Consider the following 19,367-nt stretch of genomic DNA (forward strand, 5'->3'; position numbering starts at 1 on the left):
TCCTGGTGTCTTTTTGTCTGTAAAATTGAATGCGAGAGTTGCTTCAACTGACGAGTGAGAGGACAGTCTTATCCAGCTCTCCAGTGTTGACACTATTACTAATCCCCTCCACCTGCTCAAACACCCACCTCCCCCCCCCCAAAAAAAACACACCTCTTTTCCACAAGCCCGTGCTGGGCATCCCTGGGGGCAAGCCGCGTACGTCTCTGCCTTGCTCAGTCTCCACACCGGTTATCATCAGCGGCCTGGCATCTCTTTCCCATCCCCATCCTCCATCACACACACTAATCGCCCCCATAAAACAAATAGTTTCCAAATGTTTGTATGAGACCCGTTGTTTGCATCAGGGCCTAACAAAATAATTTTTACAAGCTATCCAGTTGTGATTAGGGCAGAGAGAATTGAATTTATGTGGCATTGATAATATTAATATTAGCCTAATTAATTATGTTGTTTGAACACGCTCGGCTGTGTGTGTACCTTCTACACAACGCCAACCAGCCGGAGCTGGAACCGAGCTCTCAGGCGTCTCTATCTCACCCCCGTCCGTGACTACTGCACACAATTCATCAAGCCAGAGATATCTAATCCCCTCTGGCGCCGCTCACTTCCCCAAGTCGAAGAAAGAACTTTACTCTGGTGGCAAGAATTCCCATGAATACTTGATGACTTCTATAGAAATGGAAAGGGGTTTCATCTCACTTTGAAAGTGACATTCACACATAATAAAAGCGCCGGGCCAACTTGGCGTGGTGGCGCGTCTCCTTGAGGATAAGGACAAAGATAAAAATGCATCTTTTTTGTTTTGTTTAATGAGTCTGTGGTTATTAAGGTAAACAGCAGGACATCGGGAGGACTGATCTGAATACTGGATAGCCGATAGGCGATAGTCCATACACGCCAGTGCAAGCCGTTGAAGAGACAGGGCGGCCATCTTGCGAGCAGTAAACTTCAAAATGGTCATCTTAAATCGGATATATCAGAGTTGGATTTTCCCAGTTCCGACCTGAAAGCTTTCAAGGCGAAAGTAAACGACCAATACGACCGATAGTGATTTTATTTATTTATTTTTTTTAATTATTTTGGTCCTCAAAACTCATTTTGACCTCCAGCAAACTTGCCCTCTCGCAATTTTGCTTCATTTATTGTTTTTATCTTATTTCATAATCATTCCATACAGTTCAGTAGTTCACGTATAATTTTATGCAAGGAGTACGTGAAGTTATGTCGAATATTTATAAATAAAATAAAATAAACCATAAACGGTGGTCGCTGTTGTAGAGTGACGTCACATGTAGTTGCGTGGGTGAAGTCGGGGTCCTTTTTTTTTCCGACTTCGCAACTGTAATTTCCGAGGGCGTTCCGTACACACTTCCTGGTTTGAACTTGGAAAGTCCGATTTCCAACTTTCCTCGAATGCAGCATCTCGTAGGGGCGGGGCTAGGGGGGCTGTGGCGGGGGTCACTATTTTTTATCAAGTAAAAAACAAAACAAAAACGAGTAGTGGACGGTATGTGCTACTTTGAAGACCACCTTTCTTGAGACCCCAAGATTAGATTTGGCAGAGGTATCTTTTATTGAATTAGTTATAAATCGTTAATAATAATAATAAAAAGTTTCCTCCTGTAAACATGTATTTAAGGCAAGCTGTAAAATGTTTCGTCTATGTTAACAAATTTAAAACATCATAAATCATGCTGTTTCCACTAAGTACTGTCTCAAATGTTCTCCAATTTCGATACTGTAAACGTATAGGATCGTATGCCGAAAACCGTTCCTTGGGAGGAGCAATATGGTGGCTTCGTGACGTCAAAAGTCTTGGCCCAATGGCTATCCAGTCATATTCAGATCAGTAATCGGGAGCAGCTTGGCGGAGAAGATATTTCCAGGCAGCAGGCGTCATCTACCGCCTCTTGTAGTGCAAAAAGACAGCAACTGCCATTTAAGCCCTGTGTGAAGAGGTCCTCCCCGGTGTGTTTCTTTAATCACAAAAGGTCACTATTTCAATCTCCCCTGACCCAGAAACAGTGCAGTTCTCGCCGGGAACATCTTTGAGCGAGCGTTGATCTGTGCAATTACAGTGACACATACTCAGTGACCCATCACAGCAGTCATCTGAGCCAACAAACGACCACCCAAACCTCTGAAGAGGTTCTCAGACCTGTTTTCAGTTTGGCTCTCACTTCGCTGCAGTGGCCTCTTGACATTTGCTTTGTGCTAAGAGGTCAAAGGTCAGCGAGGTGGTCATGTGTCTCTCTTATCCAGACGGAGCTCTATCGCATGCTTCTCAGGCTGACTCGAGATGTTATTTCATTTATCAGCAGCTTGAGAGTTTATTCCGGGTGTACAAAAGCACCCAGAGAATTTATAATATTGGCACAATCAAAAATAATATGTCTTTGTACATAAGCAGACAATTCAACGTCCATTATGGTGGAACTAAACGTGTAAATGGGTGATAGATTAGTATTTAAAAACAAATTAAATTGACACGTTTTAAGCAAGAGGTAAAAAAAATGCACATGATCCCACATTCAAGGAGCAGTAGCCATCACATTTTTGATGCCATCCCAGGAGAGTCTTGTCAAGGCGGACTGGACTGCTGCACCATCTCAAGCGGAGGTGTCTCTATCCAAAAGTGCATCAACCCATTGAAGCGTGGCGGCGGACAGCGCGACTGGACGGAGGGCGTTTTTGTCAAGTGTTGGCCCAGTCATTAGCTAAAGTGGCGACCCAGTCGGGCCGAACGGTAGTCCACGCGCAGCTGGACGAAAGCGTGCAGGAGGTTGCGCTCCAGGTTGGTGAGCTGCTCGCCTGAACACACCTGCTTCAGGTTGTCGGGGGCGACGACCAGGAGGTTACACAGGGCGTGCAGCGTGTCGAAGAGCTGCAGCACCAGAGGCACCTGCAGGATGGATGCAGATATGAGTTCACCGAATTATGAAAGAAAGAAAGAAAGAAAGAAACAAACAAACAAACAAACAAAGAAAAAGAAAGAGTGCTGACGACGCCTTAAAGAGGAAGTCAATTCTAAACACGATAATCTGATTAATATTGTGTTTGTAGAATGTGAATTAAGCAGCAAAATCATTCATCCATTTATATCCATTTCAGGGGGCGGCCATTCTGCCACATGCTGTCGACTGAAAATGACATCACAGTTGCTCATCACAGCTCTCCTGTTTTCTGAGTTTGCTCACGTGACGTTTTGTTGTTTGTAAAGAGCTTTGTGCACTTGCGGTGTAAGTAAAATTGCGATACAAGTGCTTTTACTATTTATTTCGGCTTTTTAATAAAGCCTTAATCATGCTTTCGCCCCCTGGTGGTTGGATGACCAGCATGTACATGATTAGATATTATTTAGTATACTATGTTTAGCAAAAATTTACAAATTGTATACTCCTTGTCGAACATGTATGTCTAACTTATTACCAAAGACTGGTTCATGACTGTCTTACGTTATATCTTTTGTTGCTTAATATGACGTTGAGTTTTGTTTCTTGTTTGCTTAAATTGCTCTTTTTTTTAATGATTATTTTTTGCTGTTAAATTTTGGCTTTACAATTGTATTTTTTTTTCATTACTTTTAATTATTATTGTCTTTTTTTATGCATGTTCGGATTGTTCGCAATAAAATTAAAAATCAAATCATATGCATCATTGTAGTGCTGTCACTATCAAATATTTTTAGACTCGATTAATCCATTGCTTATTCAATTGATTAATTTGATTAATTTTAATTATGCATTAATAATATGCAAGTGTATTACAAAATAATTTTTTTCCCCAGATTACCATTTATTAACCAGTGATTGGTGGTTATTTTGTACTTTGTATTCATATAGTGATTTAAAAAAAGGGTACCAGTACCAGTTCGGTATTGTTTTTCAAAGTAAAAACCATGTTTGAAAATGTCTTTTTTTATTATTATTTTAATTATTAGTATTATTTTATTTGATCTCAGAGGTGTCACCATAATCCTAAGAGAGAAGTAGGAGAGAAGTCATCTAATGGGTAAATTACTTCAGGAGATTGCATAGGCTGAGTTTTGGTACAAAAGGCCATGTTTTGACATGGACCTCTGGCCCGCTCTCACCCGGAAGTCCTTGGCGCACCGTCGGTATTCAGCCACGTCGCAGATGGCCAGCATGCCGCCCATGGAGCTGTAGTTGTACTGCTGCAGGTGCTCGTGAATGAGCCGGTGGAAGCGGACACCCAACTCCGTCAACACCGTGTCCACATTCTTGCCATCCATGGACTTGCGTACATGTTCCACCTGCCGGCTGACGTAGGCACAGACCTTGGCACAAGCCTGGCCGACAGAAGTGGGGAGGGAAGTTGTTTAACTCATTCACTGCCATTGACAGAAAAAGACGTCAAATGATGCATTTTTTTTGCTGGTCTGGCAATGAATGTGTTAAAAACAAAAACGCAGTATTTTGGCAGTTTTTATAGCTTGTGCCAGACGTACTGTAGTGTACTGGATCATGACGTTATTCTCGTCCTCTGGCTTGAAATCAGTCTTCTTCTGTTCTGTTGCCAAGATGTGCTTCATTTGTCCCACCATGCAGTTTAGCGTTCTGCAGCATACAGGAGAACCACAGGCATCACAAACAAGCAGAATTTAAAATATACAAGCAAACACAAAGGAGGGGTTCACTGACCTGTCTATTCCCGTGTCCAGTTTCACTTCCATTTGTTCAATCACTTCTTTCTTCTTGTGCAAACACTCGGCCAACTTTGGAGATGAACTGCGAACATAGATTTTCAAATGTAAAGCAAGCATTTTCAACACAGACATGTTTGCTTCTAAAATAGAATTTTATTTATTCACTACAGTGTTTTGAAGAATAACAGTGTTATTTTAAGAAATAGTTTTTAACAAGCTTGGGATCCATGTCAAATGTTATTTTTAATATATACCGGTACTACAGGTCGCTAAAAAATGGAAAGTGGGCCGCAAATGCCCCCCCAGGCCATAGTTTGGACACCACTGCTGTATATATCTTAAACTGTTCGACCTTGAACAAACCTTATTAGAGGCATAAGCTGGTCGTTGAACTGCTTGTCAAACAAGTGAAAGATAGAGTTTGCCTGTTGGACCACATCCAGGAAGTACAAGTTGGCATTCTTGGCATCTGAAGAGGGAATTGCTGTATGGACGCGAGAGAGCGAGAATATAATCAGATGATACACCTGACAGCCTGAACCCAGTTTATTAACACTGTGTTTTCAATTATCATCAGCAAATGCACTTCGGTGAAGGCCAAGGTTAAACTTGACCCGTTACATGGTCCTGCTTCTCTAACATCATTCTGAAAAGTGACTGTACCCGAGAGGCCGATCTCCAAAGCATAGTCGATGTGATCCACACACAGATGCTCGACCAGCAGCAGGAAGATTACGAAGGCATTCTTGGGCAGGTCGGCAGGATCTGAAAGCTGCGTCGCCATCAACAAAAAGCCAGAGCACAAGTTTTGCATGAAGCACAGCAGATATTTATATGCAATATATACCCAGTGTTCCCAAGTCAGGCTCACCCTGTGGCATCTCTCAAAGGCATGCCGTGTTTCCTGCAGCAGGTTGACCACCAATTCCGGAGATAGAAACGTCTCCCCATGGGTGTCGATACTCGGGCCCAGTGGTAGATTAGTGCGTTGTCTGATCCGCTCCTTCAGTTCTTGGATACTGCACACATCAGTATATGGTTGTGAAATGGGTGAATAAACCAGTCTTAACCTTGATAGAGGTACTGAACCCCACCAGTTTCCTATGCACATTCACCGAACCCTTCTTTACCCTCTTAACTCATTCACTCCCAGACATTTTCACAGAAGCAGTCCCGGTCGCTCCCGGCTGTTTTACTGAATTTTGACTGATTTTGAAAGGCCCACAGAATATTGTGTTCAATTGTTATAAAGCATGGAACATATCAAAAGAAAGATTAAAGTCTCTTCTTTCATCAGGAAAAAAAAAGTATGTTTCTATCGGTTTCCGTTTTGCAGCAATTAGCATTAGAAGAGAACTAAGTTCCATCAGTTTTCACAAATCTATTTAAAATTGTAAGTAATTTAGCTTTTTTCTAGATGGCCCTGGTTGATCTTTGCTCTGCTGCCACCTGCTGGCCGTTTGTGTAATAACTACCATTTCTGCAACCGTTCTTTGCAGTTGAGAGGCTGCATCAAAGCCTTCTGTATGCTCTAGCATAAAAAAACAACAACAACAACAAAACGTATAAATACGTCTTTGTGACACTTACAACATTAAAAAAAAAACATATTTACACGTTATTGGGAGCAAATGAGTTAAATACACGTTCAAATCAAAGCTGACCTGCCGGTGCCAATCGGACGTTTCTGGTGGTTCTTGGAGTCATAGTAACGCTGGAGAATCATGGCGCCGCGAGTGCGTAGGTAGTCCTTCTCCATGTCAATGTAACTTTCCAGGTAGGAGGAGAAGATGCTCTTTATGAGCTTGGACAGAAAAGTGTGCTTGTCAGAGCCCAGGTTGAACTCGCCGAGTTTGGTGGCCAACACTGTGGTTCTGGAGTTTTTGGACACACAATACATTCAGGTCAAGTTTGCTCTGTGTTCAGAAAGGAAAAGAAAAGAGTAGCTTACCTTGTGTAAAGGTCATACAGGTTTTTGAGGTACTGTTCTACATCAGAGTGCCGTGTGTTATCCAGTTTTTCCCTGACATGGGCCTGCACACACAAAGATAGTCTAAATCCTGCTAACGAAAGGTCACTTGAGGACAGTCGCTTTATCAAATTGACCAAAAAAAATACCTGTAATTTGTTTTCAAAGATGTTCTGGATCAATTTGGCCATGACGGTCTCCGGGCTGCTGAAGACCTCGCCCACCTGTTTGTTGACGCGTTGGCAGAGGACTGCTGTGTCTTCAAACACATCATTCCTTATGTAAGCACCCTAGAACAAAGACAACAGCTTAATCCACATATTTATCCAAGATAATAAATAATCGTCATATTGTATACAAAAAAACAACAACACTTACTTCCTGACACTGTTTGATGTAGACATCTACACAGTGAGCATAGCCCTTCAGAAAATGACACAATAGTTGCAATTTTTAGTGATGGTTGGAAAACCTCATTGAAGCCGCACAATGAAGATGAAAGGGGGTAGTTAACCCCCCCCCCCAAAAAAAAATTTTTTTATTGAAATAATATGATCTATGCAGCCTCTCTAGTGAAAAATATGGTATTCTGGTTAATATTGCATCAGTGGAATAAGAGTTGCACAGCAAAATCCAGCCGTTATTATCCATCTCAGCGGGCGGCCATTTTGCCACATTCTGTCAATGTTGCCCAGGGCTCAGGAAACAGCCAATCACAGCTTAGCTGTTTTTTTTTAAGCTGAGCTGTGATTGGTTGCTACCTGAGACCTGAGCAACGTTGACGTCATCTTCAGTTACAGCAAGAGGCAATATCAGAAGGTGGCCATTTTACCACTTGCTGGCGAGTGAGAATGACATCACAGTTGCTCAGGTCTCATCATGTCTCACCAATCACAGCTAAGCTTCAGAAAAGAGGTGAGCTCTTATTGGTCATTGCCTGAGCAACTGTGATGTCATCTTCAGTCGACTGCAAGTGGCAAAATGGCCGCCCCCTGAGATGGATAAAAACAGCTGGATTTTCCTTCATAACTCATATTCTACAAATGTAATATTAATCAGAATGTCATGTTTAGACTAGTGAGGTCACATATAACATATTTTTGTGAAGAAACGTTGACTTCCCCTTTAAACAAACAAACAAAAACCTTCAGTGACTGTTTACTAGAATTACATCTGCTTGAGTCACCTTGAAATGTAGGAGAACTGCTGCCACCTCCCGCATTCGTCCAATCTCTCCCCTGCGCTGGGCAGCGGTGAACTCCTGGATTAGCTGTCGCTCCAGGTCGTGGTACTTACCTGAAAACAAGAATGCAGAGACCCCTCAGAAAATAACCTTTCAGTGGAGATTGTTGTAAATGCTGGATCATGATGTAAACTTACTTGCAATTTTGGCTTTGACGTCTGCAAATCTGTTTCGACAAGAGAGGAAGAGTGTCAATCAGCAGAGAGCTCATTAGTTACACCTGCACGTTATCGCAAGAGCCAATACAAAAGAAGCATTTAGAGACATTCTCTATTTAAGAGTTGTGAATACGTTTCCACAACAACTCAGTGACTCATTGGACATTTCATTAGGCGCACCCGCATCTAAGATCAGCGCAAGCTCTAGTAAAGAAAAAAAAAAAAAAAAAGTGCTTTTATAATGAAACTAATGCTCATTTTTAATAGGTGGGAATTATTTAGGATTTGAAGAGGAACAGTAAAACATTTATAATACTTTGAACTGCTAAATATTGTAATGAAAACATTTCTATGATACGCTACTGCAGACCACAGCCACGTAAAAAAAAAAAAAAAAAAAAAAAAAAAAGTTAAATTATTATTTAGTAGTTTCAATTAAAAGTGAGCATTATAATCTTAGTAAAGCATGATTTTTGGAGTAGTTTTTGCTACAGATCTGTCACATAGACACACCTACACCACGTGAGCCAGAGCTTTGTTTCTAAAAACCTATTAAAATTTAAAACGCTTACATATGTAAAAATCGGCTTAGACTTTGATGAAGAGTTTACATGCTTAATACAGCACCTTCCCCTTGTTTGCCAGTGCCCTTGTCTAAAGCTGCCTCCAGGATGCCTGACTCACCTGTCGAACGGCAGCTCCTGGGCAATGAGATGCAGCTTCTGAATGATATCAGCAGCCTCCTTAATCTGAAGAAGGGAGAGGAAGTCAGCGCGTGGGAGAAATGAGCAAGAGAGTGAGAGAGCGAGAGCGGCCATCGTGACCGTGAGAGGTGGACATTTCTGAAATAAAGCGAGAAGGCCGCCGGCAGTGTCTCCACTAGGGGGATCATCATCTTAAAGCAGCCCTCCTCCGCCTCTCCGTGTTGAGCAGCCGGCTGATAACAGACGGGCGGCGCTCACCTGGGCATCGGCACCAGCGGTCCTGACTTAGCAGCATATCCAGCTCTTTATTGGCATGGCTTTTCTCAATGGCCTGTAATCCTGAAGGATTCCAAATCGCTTTCAATAATCTGTCCGGCCAGGGATATCTGTCTGAAAAAAAAAAAAACGGGGAGGGAGGGCCTAACCCCACGAAAGGCCCGCCGTCTGCAACTCCTCTGTTCCCGCAGATGCCTGCCTCAGCTAACATCATTACTCTGCTCCCGTGAGGAGGATCCAGCCTTTCTGCTCAGCGAAGGTTTTCTAAGTATCTGTCCCCCAGCTAAGATTAGCTAAATCCCATGTAAGTAATGTAGCCGTCTCCCTGCAGTCAGGGTTTAGCAGCACTTGTCTCCACGCTGGCGGGCCATCCCTCCCTTTCAGGAGGATTAGCAAAGCCATTCCCCTCCAGCTATTCACTTGCAACTTTTCTCCCCCCCCCATCTGGAGGTATGCTCGGGAAAAGGAATCTGGACAGATATTTCTGCATCTCTTTCTGGAAATTGAGCTCCTGACTCTGGGATTGACCACACTCACACTCGCTGATTCACAGCCACGCTACTTGCAGAAGCTAATCCAATGTAATTTAAAGAGGAAGTCAACCGAAAAATGTTCTTTACAATGTGTTCTATGTGACCCCCACTAGTCTAACACAGCATTCTGATTCCCGTATTTTCCGCATTATAAGGCGCACCTTCAATGAATGACATATTTTAAAACTTTTTTTCCATATATAAGGCGCTACAATAGAGGCTGGGGTTACGTTATGCATCCATTAGATGGTGCTGCGCTAAAGGGAATGTCAACAAAACAGTCAGATAGGTCAATCAAAATGTATTAATAGATTACAAACCATCTTTCTGACAACTCAATTCACTCCCAAAATGAATAAACAGCTGTTAGCTAGCGATCCAAGATGGCGAGATCTTCTGCGCATGCGCGTCACTGATCGTGTAGGGTCACCGATAGCGTCTTGACAGCGAGACCTGTTGCGGCTCAATATTCATCCATATATAAGGCGCACTGGATTATAAGGCGCATGGTCAGCTTTTGAAAAAAATTGAAGGCTTTTAGGTGCGCCTTATAGTGCGGAAAATACGGAAATATAGTGTTTGTGAAATATGAATTATGCAGCAAAATCCACTCGTTTTTTTTTGTATCCATCTCAGCGGGGCGGCCACTTTGCCATTCGCTGTTGGCTGAAAATGACATCACAGTTGCTCAGGGCTCAGCTAATGACAAATCACGCCTCACCTGTTATCTGAATTGGTCATGTGACATTTGTAAGCTGACTGTGATTGGGCGATACTTGAACCCTGAGCAACTGTGATGTCTTTTTCATTCAACTGCAAGTGGCAAAATGGCCGCCCCCCTGAGATGGATTAAAAAAAAAAGGTGGATTTTGGACTAGTCGGGCTATATACACATATTATTGTAAAGACAGTTTTGGACCGACTTTTTCTTTAATTAAACTTTTAGAGATCACTGCCTGCCTTCCTGACCATTGCCTTTGTTTGAACCAAGGACTTCTCAACATCTTTGTAGCATCACGTCGGCTCATATCACAGCCAATAGTCACTGTAAATACAATTAGGCTTGACATGAGCATGCTGACATCCATGCTAGTCAATCAGCAAACTGCCAAACAGCAGATGACAGTTTATTAATTCGAATAAGCTGTGGGATGCAACCTGGGGGATAAACTTGACAAGTCATTACGGGAGGTTTACTTCTTAATTCAACATTCACACCTCCAGCTAAATGGCAACAACATTCCTCCTCAGTGGTCTCAGACACACACACAAAGGGGAGGGAACATCGTACCCACCTTCTCTGGGTTATTGAAGACATCGCTACGCAGATCCCCATCCAAGAACTCGTTGAAGTAGGTCATCAGACGCTGAGCTTCGACGGCGCGTTGTCGCGGAGTGTTCACACCTTCGAGCTGATCGCCCAGGTGACACACTTTGGTTGCCACGTAACTGATGTGCTCGTCAAGCTCCTGAAAATGCTGGAAGGCCACCTGAGAGGAGAGAGGAACGCGAAGCATGTGATGTGATGATTCGATGATTCGTGGTCCAAACAACGCACCTGGTTGCTCCTCTGCAGATCCTGCACTTTGTGGGCAAATTCTTTAGCTTCACGGTGACATTGATGCTCCAACTTCTCCACCCGCCGCTGTATCTTCTCATCCAGTTGTTTCAGCTCTTCAATGTGGTTCTCAAACTCCTCCAACAACCTTGCCATTAAAGCAAATATGTTGTTAAGTTGACAAATTCATCTGGAATTATCTACAGTTTGCATGGAAAAGTAATCAAGTCCCAAACTTGTCCCACTGACCTCACAGTCATATAGTGGCTATTAGGCAGAGAATAGTGTCACATGCTTAATTCTTGGGTCCCCTGCCTTAAGAAGTTTGAGCAGCTTCGTCAGCTGCATTTTCGAACGCCATCAGAGCGACTGAGCAAATGTTCTAAGTCAGCAGCATATTTCACAGAGCAGGAAACATCCCGAAATGATGAGTGTATAATCTTCTGACTAATTCCCTAAGCAACGGCTGCAGCTTAAAGACATCTCCCAGCCTTTCCCCAGCAGACACTCATTCCCTGGTTGGTGACTCAAATGTGGTGGCCTCCGAAGATACGTTGTCTCAGTAAGAGCTTCCGACGAGGAGGTGGCAACAGTTTTGTGCAGGAAGTAGATAAGGCAAGAAGGATAAACACACAGCTAAAGTGTTGTGGCATTTTTTGCTAATGAAAAATAACTTCCACCACAAGCGTTTAACGGCATAAGATTTCATTGACCAAAAATAAATAAATGAATAGAACAAGTATAAAGAAAAAAAGTTCAGCCCATGCATATTTTATTTTGTTCAATTCAGATTAATAATCTTTAGCTTTATTTTTTGTACGCATATTTGTCTCCCTACCAAACATAAACATGTCATTTTTTTTCTGAGGACGCAGTGAGCCGCAGTGAAATACGGTTGACATTCAAGAAAATAACGTGCTTGCAGTCATGAGAGATTTGCATTCGTGTCGAAATAATGCTGCTGTGACTATAAGCAGGAAGAAAAACCGCATTCAAGATTTGTCCTGTGCGTGATCGTGCAAAAAGTTTTCAATCAAATGACGCTTTCAGTACCGTTTTGGGTCGAATGCTTCAGCTCCTCCTTTTGAACCTCCGCCGGGAGTCCTCCAGGCCAATCTCTCTATGTACTCATCTGCATCAAAGGGCTCCTAATGTACACATAAAAATAATACTGTCGATCATGTCATGGCAATCGCAAACAACAACATTCGGGGTCAACGTCCTGGTTCACTACTTATAAAGATGACGTTATTGCTAAACGCCTCGCGGGTAATGCAAAGCGCATCGGAAACATTATGTCATGCTATGAAGCGGATCCATAAAATTACACGCAGCAGATGAAGAAAAAGCGCGAGCGTTCAGGATGGTTAGCCAGCTAGCTGATGATGGCTAACAAAACTCCGGAGATCAGCAATCATTTTACCTCGAAAAGCTGAGCAGTCGTCGCCATCTTTATGGATCAGCTGGCGATGTGAATAAATACAATTTGTTTGGAGGAGCGGAAGGTCGGCAATGACGCCGACCTCGACATTGATTTGCTAATTTCCTCCAATTTTGCCCTTTGTTGACAGCTAACTGGTTAGCGGGTCCTGTTTCCTGTATGAGAGAGAGCAGGGTGGAGACGGTGACGGCGCCTTGGAACTGCGCATGCGTTTCTATCAGCTGATTGGTGCTGGATGTCACGTGAAAAAAAACAACAACAGGAAGTACATTGCAGAACGTTGTCAGTGTTGGTCGGAAATGTCCAAATTTGTTGATGAATTAGCGAAATGTGAATTTTGTCACTTTTAAGTATTTGTTTCTGTGTATTCTGGGCAAGGTGGATCAACTGGATAAATGAGTTTTCGGGCTTTGTGGATTATTACTCATGATAAAGGCGAAAATGCTTCAGTTCGTTTTTCAAGGTTCGTATGTTGCATTATTAGCTATTTTATTCATTGTAGATATGTGCCAAACCAAAACCAAACTAGCATTACTATACGGTTCCAGTGATGAAGGTATGAGTTTACTGTTACAGATATTAAGAAAATTATAGCTGTTCAAAAGACTTTCGATGATTGGAAGGCTTGCTCAACCCGGAAACAGACGAGATACTACAATGATGGTTATTATTTCTAATTTATTAGTTATTTTCAGTCACTCATTGAGACAATGGGTGAGTGTCACATCATAACAATAGTCGTTATAATTTGAAATCAATTAATATTCAATTGAAATTTTCAAAATTTAAAAAAATAAAATAATCTCAAAGGCTTTTACTAAATAATGTACAATTGTAAAGTAACATGAATGTAGGAATGACTATTATTGTTGCACATAAAAAAATAAGAGACAAACACTACATTTAGTTGTTCATATAGATTGTAAGGATAATATTAGAGATAGACTGATGGGTTTTTTTTGTTTGTTTGTTTTTTTCCTCCCGTCGTAGTCAATGAGGCGAATAACTGATATTTAAAGCCGATATCCAGTTTCAGGAAAGGTGAAAATATTTCCGTACAAATAAAAATGCTAACTAAAACGCTGTGTTGATTTCTTTAAGCCTATGTTTATTGAACACATTTATTGTTTCGATGATTTGCAAAATATTGGATTTAAAAAAAAACACTAAATATTGAAATAATTCGTTCCCTGCAGTTAACAGATTTAAATTTCGGCTATATTCTTCAAATAGGCCGCTATTTCTCAAAATAGTGAATATCCACGGTTCCACGCCAATAATCATCGGCCCAGCTAATAATCAGTCTATCCCTAAAATACATCATAGTTAGGAGGCATTTGTAAGTTCATGAAAATTCATTGTTGATTTGACCTTTTTAAAGAGTCATTTAGCAGTGGATGCACACGTACCTAATGCACTTCCCATGTGTTTGTGCATGTTCACTCTCAGGAGGTTTGCTACAGTGGAGCATCGTGCAAAGATACTTGGAGGCTCCTTGTATGTTGCGGTTCCGGAAGACAGCTCCGTGCTCAGACTCCTGCTCACCGAGCTCGGCCTCTCAGACCCACACAAACCGTTCGTCCTTCTCCGAGATGACTGCCGTCGCTGTCCCAAGACGCCCGCTTTTGAGCTCCGCGTGGGCCCTGGCGAGGAAACGCTTTGGCCCGTGGTGGTCGTCACTCACGGACCTCTCATCTTAGCTTGCCTGGGTCTTGTGGATGTCCCCCTCGAGCCCCGTCCACCTCTCGCCAACCTGCTGTCCGTCTCGCAGGGCATCACATTTCTGCTTGGGTTGCAGAATTTTCTCCTGGGCTCAGGGGGTAAGCTCGACAATGAGGTGTTGGCCTCTCGCCTGGCAACGCTTCCGTCTGTGCTTCTGCAGGTTTGCCCTTTTGGTACACCTCTAGACGTGCCCTCTGTCGCGGCACTTGCCGCATCTACTGCGCCCGCCGGGAACCAGAAGCAGCCAGCCTGGAAGACGGGCTTTCACCGGGGTCGTGCTGTCGTGAATACAGCACTGACAGAAACTGTCCGCTCCATGCAATATGGTGACCCCAGTAGACAAGACACGTGGGACGTTTACGGCACACTGATGTGCAAAGTACGTAAACACAAACAATCCTTTTTGCATCAGTGGCTTTCATTTTACTATGTCCTTACTTCTCAACAGTGTGAAGTGGAGGGGGTTCTCCCAGATGTGACAGTGACCCTCACTCTGCCACCCAATGGGTCACCGCTGCAAGACATCCTGGTGCATCATTGTGTCACCTCACTGGATTCCAGTATCCTGACTGCATGTAGCGTCGACAACTCTGACAGCTCGTCCTTCTCCGGACCGTACAAGTTTCCCTTCTCGCCGCCTCTGGAGCCCTTCCGACTGTGCGGTTACACATCACAGGTTAAACTCCACAGCCGATGTGACCATACTTTTAATCCCACTCGCTGCTGACGTTCCTGAAATCTCCCATAGGTGCCTGTTCCTCCCATCCTTGGGTCATATCAACTAAAGGAAGAGGAAAACCACCTGCTTGTGTCAGTGACTCTGAAACTTCACGAGAGTGTGAAGAACAGTTTTGAGTATTGTGAAGCACACCTACCATTTTTCAACAGGTAAACAAGAGCATACCTGTTTCATTTTGCTCACCATATCATACCAAGGATCGAAACAAGTATTTTGTGTGTCAAAATTTGTATTTTGCACCTCACTAATACACATTGAATCGCACAATTGCGAATGAATGCCGAGACAAACGTCAAAAGTAGTGATGTGTATCTCGGTCACGGATGAAACAGAATCTTCTCCAAAGCTGGGCAGAAGAAACCGGATCACTGTCTCAAAGCAGAGGTCCTTTGTGTTTCTCATTGCCAATCTTAAGTGCACAAAAATTATCTGGATGTTGTTTTTCCCCCTTTTTGTTTTACATATTTTAATTAGTATTTTGTTGTGTTGTGCATTTAGGAGTGATTTGGTGTTTTTTCCCTTTAATTAGTTTAGCAGAACAAATGTTAAAAGCTTTGATGATTTAAAGTTCAATTGAAAATATTTAATCTTTTTGTAGCAATACATAGAGCAATGGAAGCATTTTTAAAAATACATTTTCATACATTTTTTTTTATATAAAATGTGACACCAGAGCTTTTTAAGTCAATTTAACTTTGCTTATATACAAAAATTGTAGTTTGCTCTTTGCTGCTATCCGCAATGTGAATTTAAGATTAAGAAATTAAAACTGTTGATTCAATTAAAATAAGAAAGCCAGTTGTTCATTTATAATGTTGTCTGTCTTGTTTTTATTGTTAAATAAAACACTGCCTCCAGTTCCTGCAAATAAATAAATTACTACGCAAAGTGAAAAATTGCTCCTTAATTAAATGAAGTCATCAATTCGTAAAACTGCTCTTAAAAAAAAAAATCTTGCATATCATTTAAATTGTTGAATACAGGTGTACTTACGGTAATGAAAAAAAAAAAAAACAATCTGTTACGAATAGTCGACCTTGGGATTTTTCTCAGCCTCTGGATTTTTCCCGTATGTGTTAAATAGTCCCCATCGTAGGGGAAAAAAACAACAACAACAAAACGCTCAGGAATGAGGAATATGCCAGTTTAAAAACAAGTTCAACCACTGCGATGAGTATAGAAAAACTGAAAAAGAGTGAAGTACTCATTGATGATGAAGTCTCAGTGTAAAAAGCAGTCAATCACTGTTTATAATTCTTAACTTGAGCATTCTACCTTTGACAAAATGTGCATGTTGACACAAGAGTCTTGTCCCCGTTTACACAATTTCTCAAGAATAATAAAATCTGTCTTCTTTATTTGCATTCAAATTCAGAACTGATGACTTTATCAATAATATATCTGCATTTCAAAAAATCTGTGCAGGCCTCAGATGGGTCCTGTGGATGTTAAAGTGAGCTCTGGACATGTGGACGCTTCCAAGGAGAAGAATCTACTGACATGGAACATTGGTGAGTGTTCCATTTCCAGAGAATTCTTGTAACGAAGCTAAATGATTTATTTCCCACTCGTGAATATTCAGGTCAAAAGTTTCCTAAATCTCGTGAAGTCACAATGGAAGGCAAGATCAGTTTTACAGGACCAGCAGCAGGACCTACTGACCTAATTTGTACAGACCTCACAGCCTACGTCAAAGTAGGTCAATACACATTACTAAAGATAATCTTCACATATTGCACTGTATAGTTTCTACAATGAAAACACCCCCTCAAAAATATATAATGTATTGTAAAGTGATTTATTATTTTCAATCCAGTTGAACTTCAAAGTGCCTGACACAACACTCTCTGGATGCTGTGTGGACCAACACTCAGTACAGGTGTATTCTTCCACAAAACCGAAAATAATAACTTGTAAGTTTATGCAATTCTTTTGACATTTGTATTTCCTTCAAAGCACACTTTTTGAAAAAAACAAAACAAAAAAAAAACAAAAAAAACTCTTCTTACTTGTAGGTCGGGAACTTCAATCTGAGGACTATTTCATATGGAATTCGACAAGTACTGCTCCCATATGCCAGATGTTGCTTTAGGATGGACTCAAATCAAAGGAGCCAGATTTCTGTTTTTTTTAGGTCATGTAAATTCTTATTACAGAAATGTATGGATGCATCATTCTGTTCATTAAAGCAAAATGTCCAAAATTTGAACTATTGATTTTTACTTGCAAGTACTTCTGACTGCTGTCGGCCATTCTTTGCTCCCCCTCCCTTACATTTAGCCCATTGCAAACACAAGGGCCACCCTTCGCTCTGACAGGCCCACTTCACTGACTCTCCATCAGCCGGATAATTAGCAGCTGGGGCCTTGTCATCAGCTGTTGTAGTCCTGGAGGAGGAGGAGGACGAGGAGGGGGCCGGCAGGGCAGTGAAAGGCTTGGCTGCCTCGGACACCAGCCTTGGCGACAAAAGGCTACTCTTTAGAGCTGGCGGGGGTCCTTGCACCAGCCGCCACCCCTTTTGACCCCATCCCCGCCCCGTCAACTAGCGAGTAGTTCAAACAAACAACCTCTCCAACCGGGCTGTGATTGAGCGCTGACCCCTCTGGCCCTCCGAGACATGGAAGCAGTCAGTCACATTCAGCTGGCGGGGCCTGGCTAATTGGTGAAAGAGTCACGAGGATGGATGAGGTTGGGCTGTCGTTTGATGTTATGTACTCGTGTAGGTGCACTAACTCAATTAGAGTGCTTGATTTGTTGTTATTGTGGCAACACAGCTGTCAGTGTATAGCAGTCACATTTGGTCACACTCGACTTAATAAATGCTCCATTCACAAAAGTCAATTGAAGATAATCATTGATGAGGGGGTTTCTATTCTGGCACATAACAAGGTACCTACTTGCCTTAAAGGGATCGTTCGGATTTTTTTTTATCATGAATCTCAATTTCATCCTCACCTTCAGTGTGTGCGATCATCACTGACTTACCCCTGACAGCGTTCTGTGACACGAGTTCTGGTCCGGTGTTGGACAAGAGGAAAATAGTCCAGCAAGCTGGCTGGAGTCTCGGAAATAAAGCGTTTTTTCTTCTAAAAACAATTTGTGTTCAAAAGAGTGATACATTTGCCTCACAATATTCATTTTCTGAAGAAAAAAAAAGTCAGACGCCATTAACGCCTGTACTACTTTTCTGTTCGTATCACTGCGCGGCGCATCGCATGCAGCTGATAGACGCGCACTAATCTAGAAGTTGTTTGTCTTTTCGAAGGCGGAAGGATCAGCTGGCTGCAGTGCGTCGATTAGCTGTATACAGGGCGACTAGCATAACCATTAATACATAACCATAAGGTTAATGCATAACCAGCCATTAAAGGGTTAAATCTGAGGCGGTTGTGCCCCACTGCTCCAACAGCATCCAGACTCCACTGAGTGCCCCCATTGTCTGCTGTTGGCCTCTTGTGCCCCTCGCTGGTCCAAATGCTACATTCTCACGTGGATTTCCACTCACAAGGCTGACCATGACCAATCCTCTGTCAATTGGAACCAAATTGCTCACAGTCTCACACGGCATCCTTCACCTTCTTTTTAAGTGTCCACGCCGAGTGGCGGGCAACGGGACCTCTCGGCTCTTCTCCACCACCGTGATTTGGCTTTATGGCCCAGTGTGTATGGTTAGCCAGCTGGAAAAGTTTTTTTTTTTTTTTTTTTTTTTTTTTTTTAAATCCTCAATGTGAGGCTAGACTGCCTCCTCAAGTCATTGACTTCTTGTTTCTGAATTTGCTTTGTTGGATGATTGGCTTGTTTTAATGTGACTTTGGCCATATTTACTGAGACTGTATTCTGTTGCTTCATTTTTAACTCGCATACATTTTCTACATGAAAATGAAGCGAAAGTGTGTGTTTTAGATGTCCATGTTCAGAATCACATGGTAGAAATGTATGAACATGGGAGTAAAGTTCTGTCTTTCAGCACAATAAGGCCACCTAGTGGTAAATGAACTAAATACTTAGATCAACACTGTTTATATATGATTTCTGCTTATCAACTGTTTCTGAGTGCCTCCATTGCGATGTGATCGTAACATTAAACGTTATTAAATCTGTTGTCTCTCAGGTGTGATACTTTCCATTAGTTCCCAGTTACTTTTGAAGAATAATTGTCTTCTTCCAGAAACTCCTTAGCAGCAATTTCTAAACCTGTTTAAGTCAAATATCTCAAATTCTAAATTTCTGTAATAATTTCTGAGTTAAATATAATACACAATGTGATTAATTAATTTCTTCCATGATCCTAAGGCAAAAAAAAAAAAAAAACAGCAGCCAAGCGCTCATTTTCCAGTTGTTACTCACGGTCGCCT

At 42.1% G+C, this 19,367-nt stretch overlaps 2 protein-coding genes across 2 annotated transcripts; one reads left to right on the forward strand and one right to left on the reverse strand.

Moving 5' to 3' along the window:
* Positions 1–1,947: 1,947 nt before the first annotated feature.
* Positions 1,948–12,732, reverse strand: exoc5 (exocyst complex component 5). The gene is made up of 18 exons (XM_077538864.1): positions 12,534–12,732; positions 12,164–12,258; positions 11,111–11,258; positions 10,848–11,042; positions 8,724–8,788; positions 8,019–8,047; positions 7,825–7,934; positions 7,017–7,061; positions 6,788–6,928; positions 6,621–6,703; positions 6,334–6,543; positions 5,541–5,688; positions 5,333–5,441; positions 5,033–5,153; positions 4,665–4,751; positions 4,472–4,580; positions 4,097–4,312; positions 1,948–2,905 (listed from the first exon to the last, which is right to left on the reverse strand). The coding sequence occupies exons 1-18, from the start codon at positions 12,558–12,560 to the stop codon at positions 2,717–2,719; spliced, it is 2,127 nt and encodes a 708-aa protein (XP_077394990.1). The 5' UTR covers positions 12,561–12,732; the 3' UTR covers positions 1,948–2,716.
* On the forward strand, positions 12,696–17,221 carry ap5m1 (adaptor related protein complex 5 subunit mu 1). The gene is made up of 8 exons (XM_077538865.1): positions 12,696–13,014; positions 14,001–14,652; positions 14,722–14,949; positions 15,022–15,161; positions 16,438–16,523; positions 16,595–16,707; positions 16,829–16,925; positions 17,028–17,221. Exons 1-8 carry the CDS (start codon positions 12,947–12,949, stop codon positions 17,102–17,104), a joined length of 1,461 nt encoding a protein of 486 aa, XP_077394991.1. The 5' UTR covers positions 12,696–12,946; the 3' UTR covers positions 17,105–17,221.
* The last annotated feature ends 2,146 nt before the right edge of the window (positions 17,222–19,367 follow it).

This window comes from Festucalex cinctus, chromosome 12 (genome assembly GCF_051991245.1).
Source record: "Festucalex cinctus isolate MCC-2025b chromosome 12, RoL_Fcin_1.0, whole genome shotgun sequence".
Classification (NCBI taxonomy): domain Eukaryota; kingdom Metazoa; phylum Chordata; class Actinopteri; order Syngnathiformes; family Syngnathidae; genus Festucalex; species Festucalex cinctus.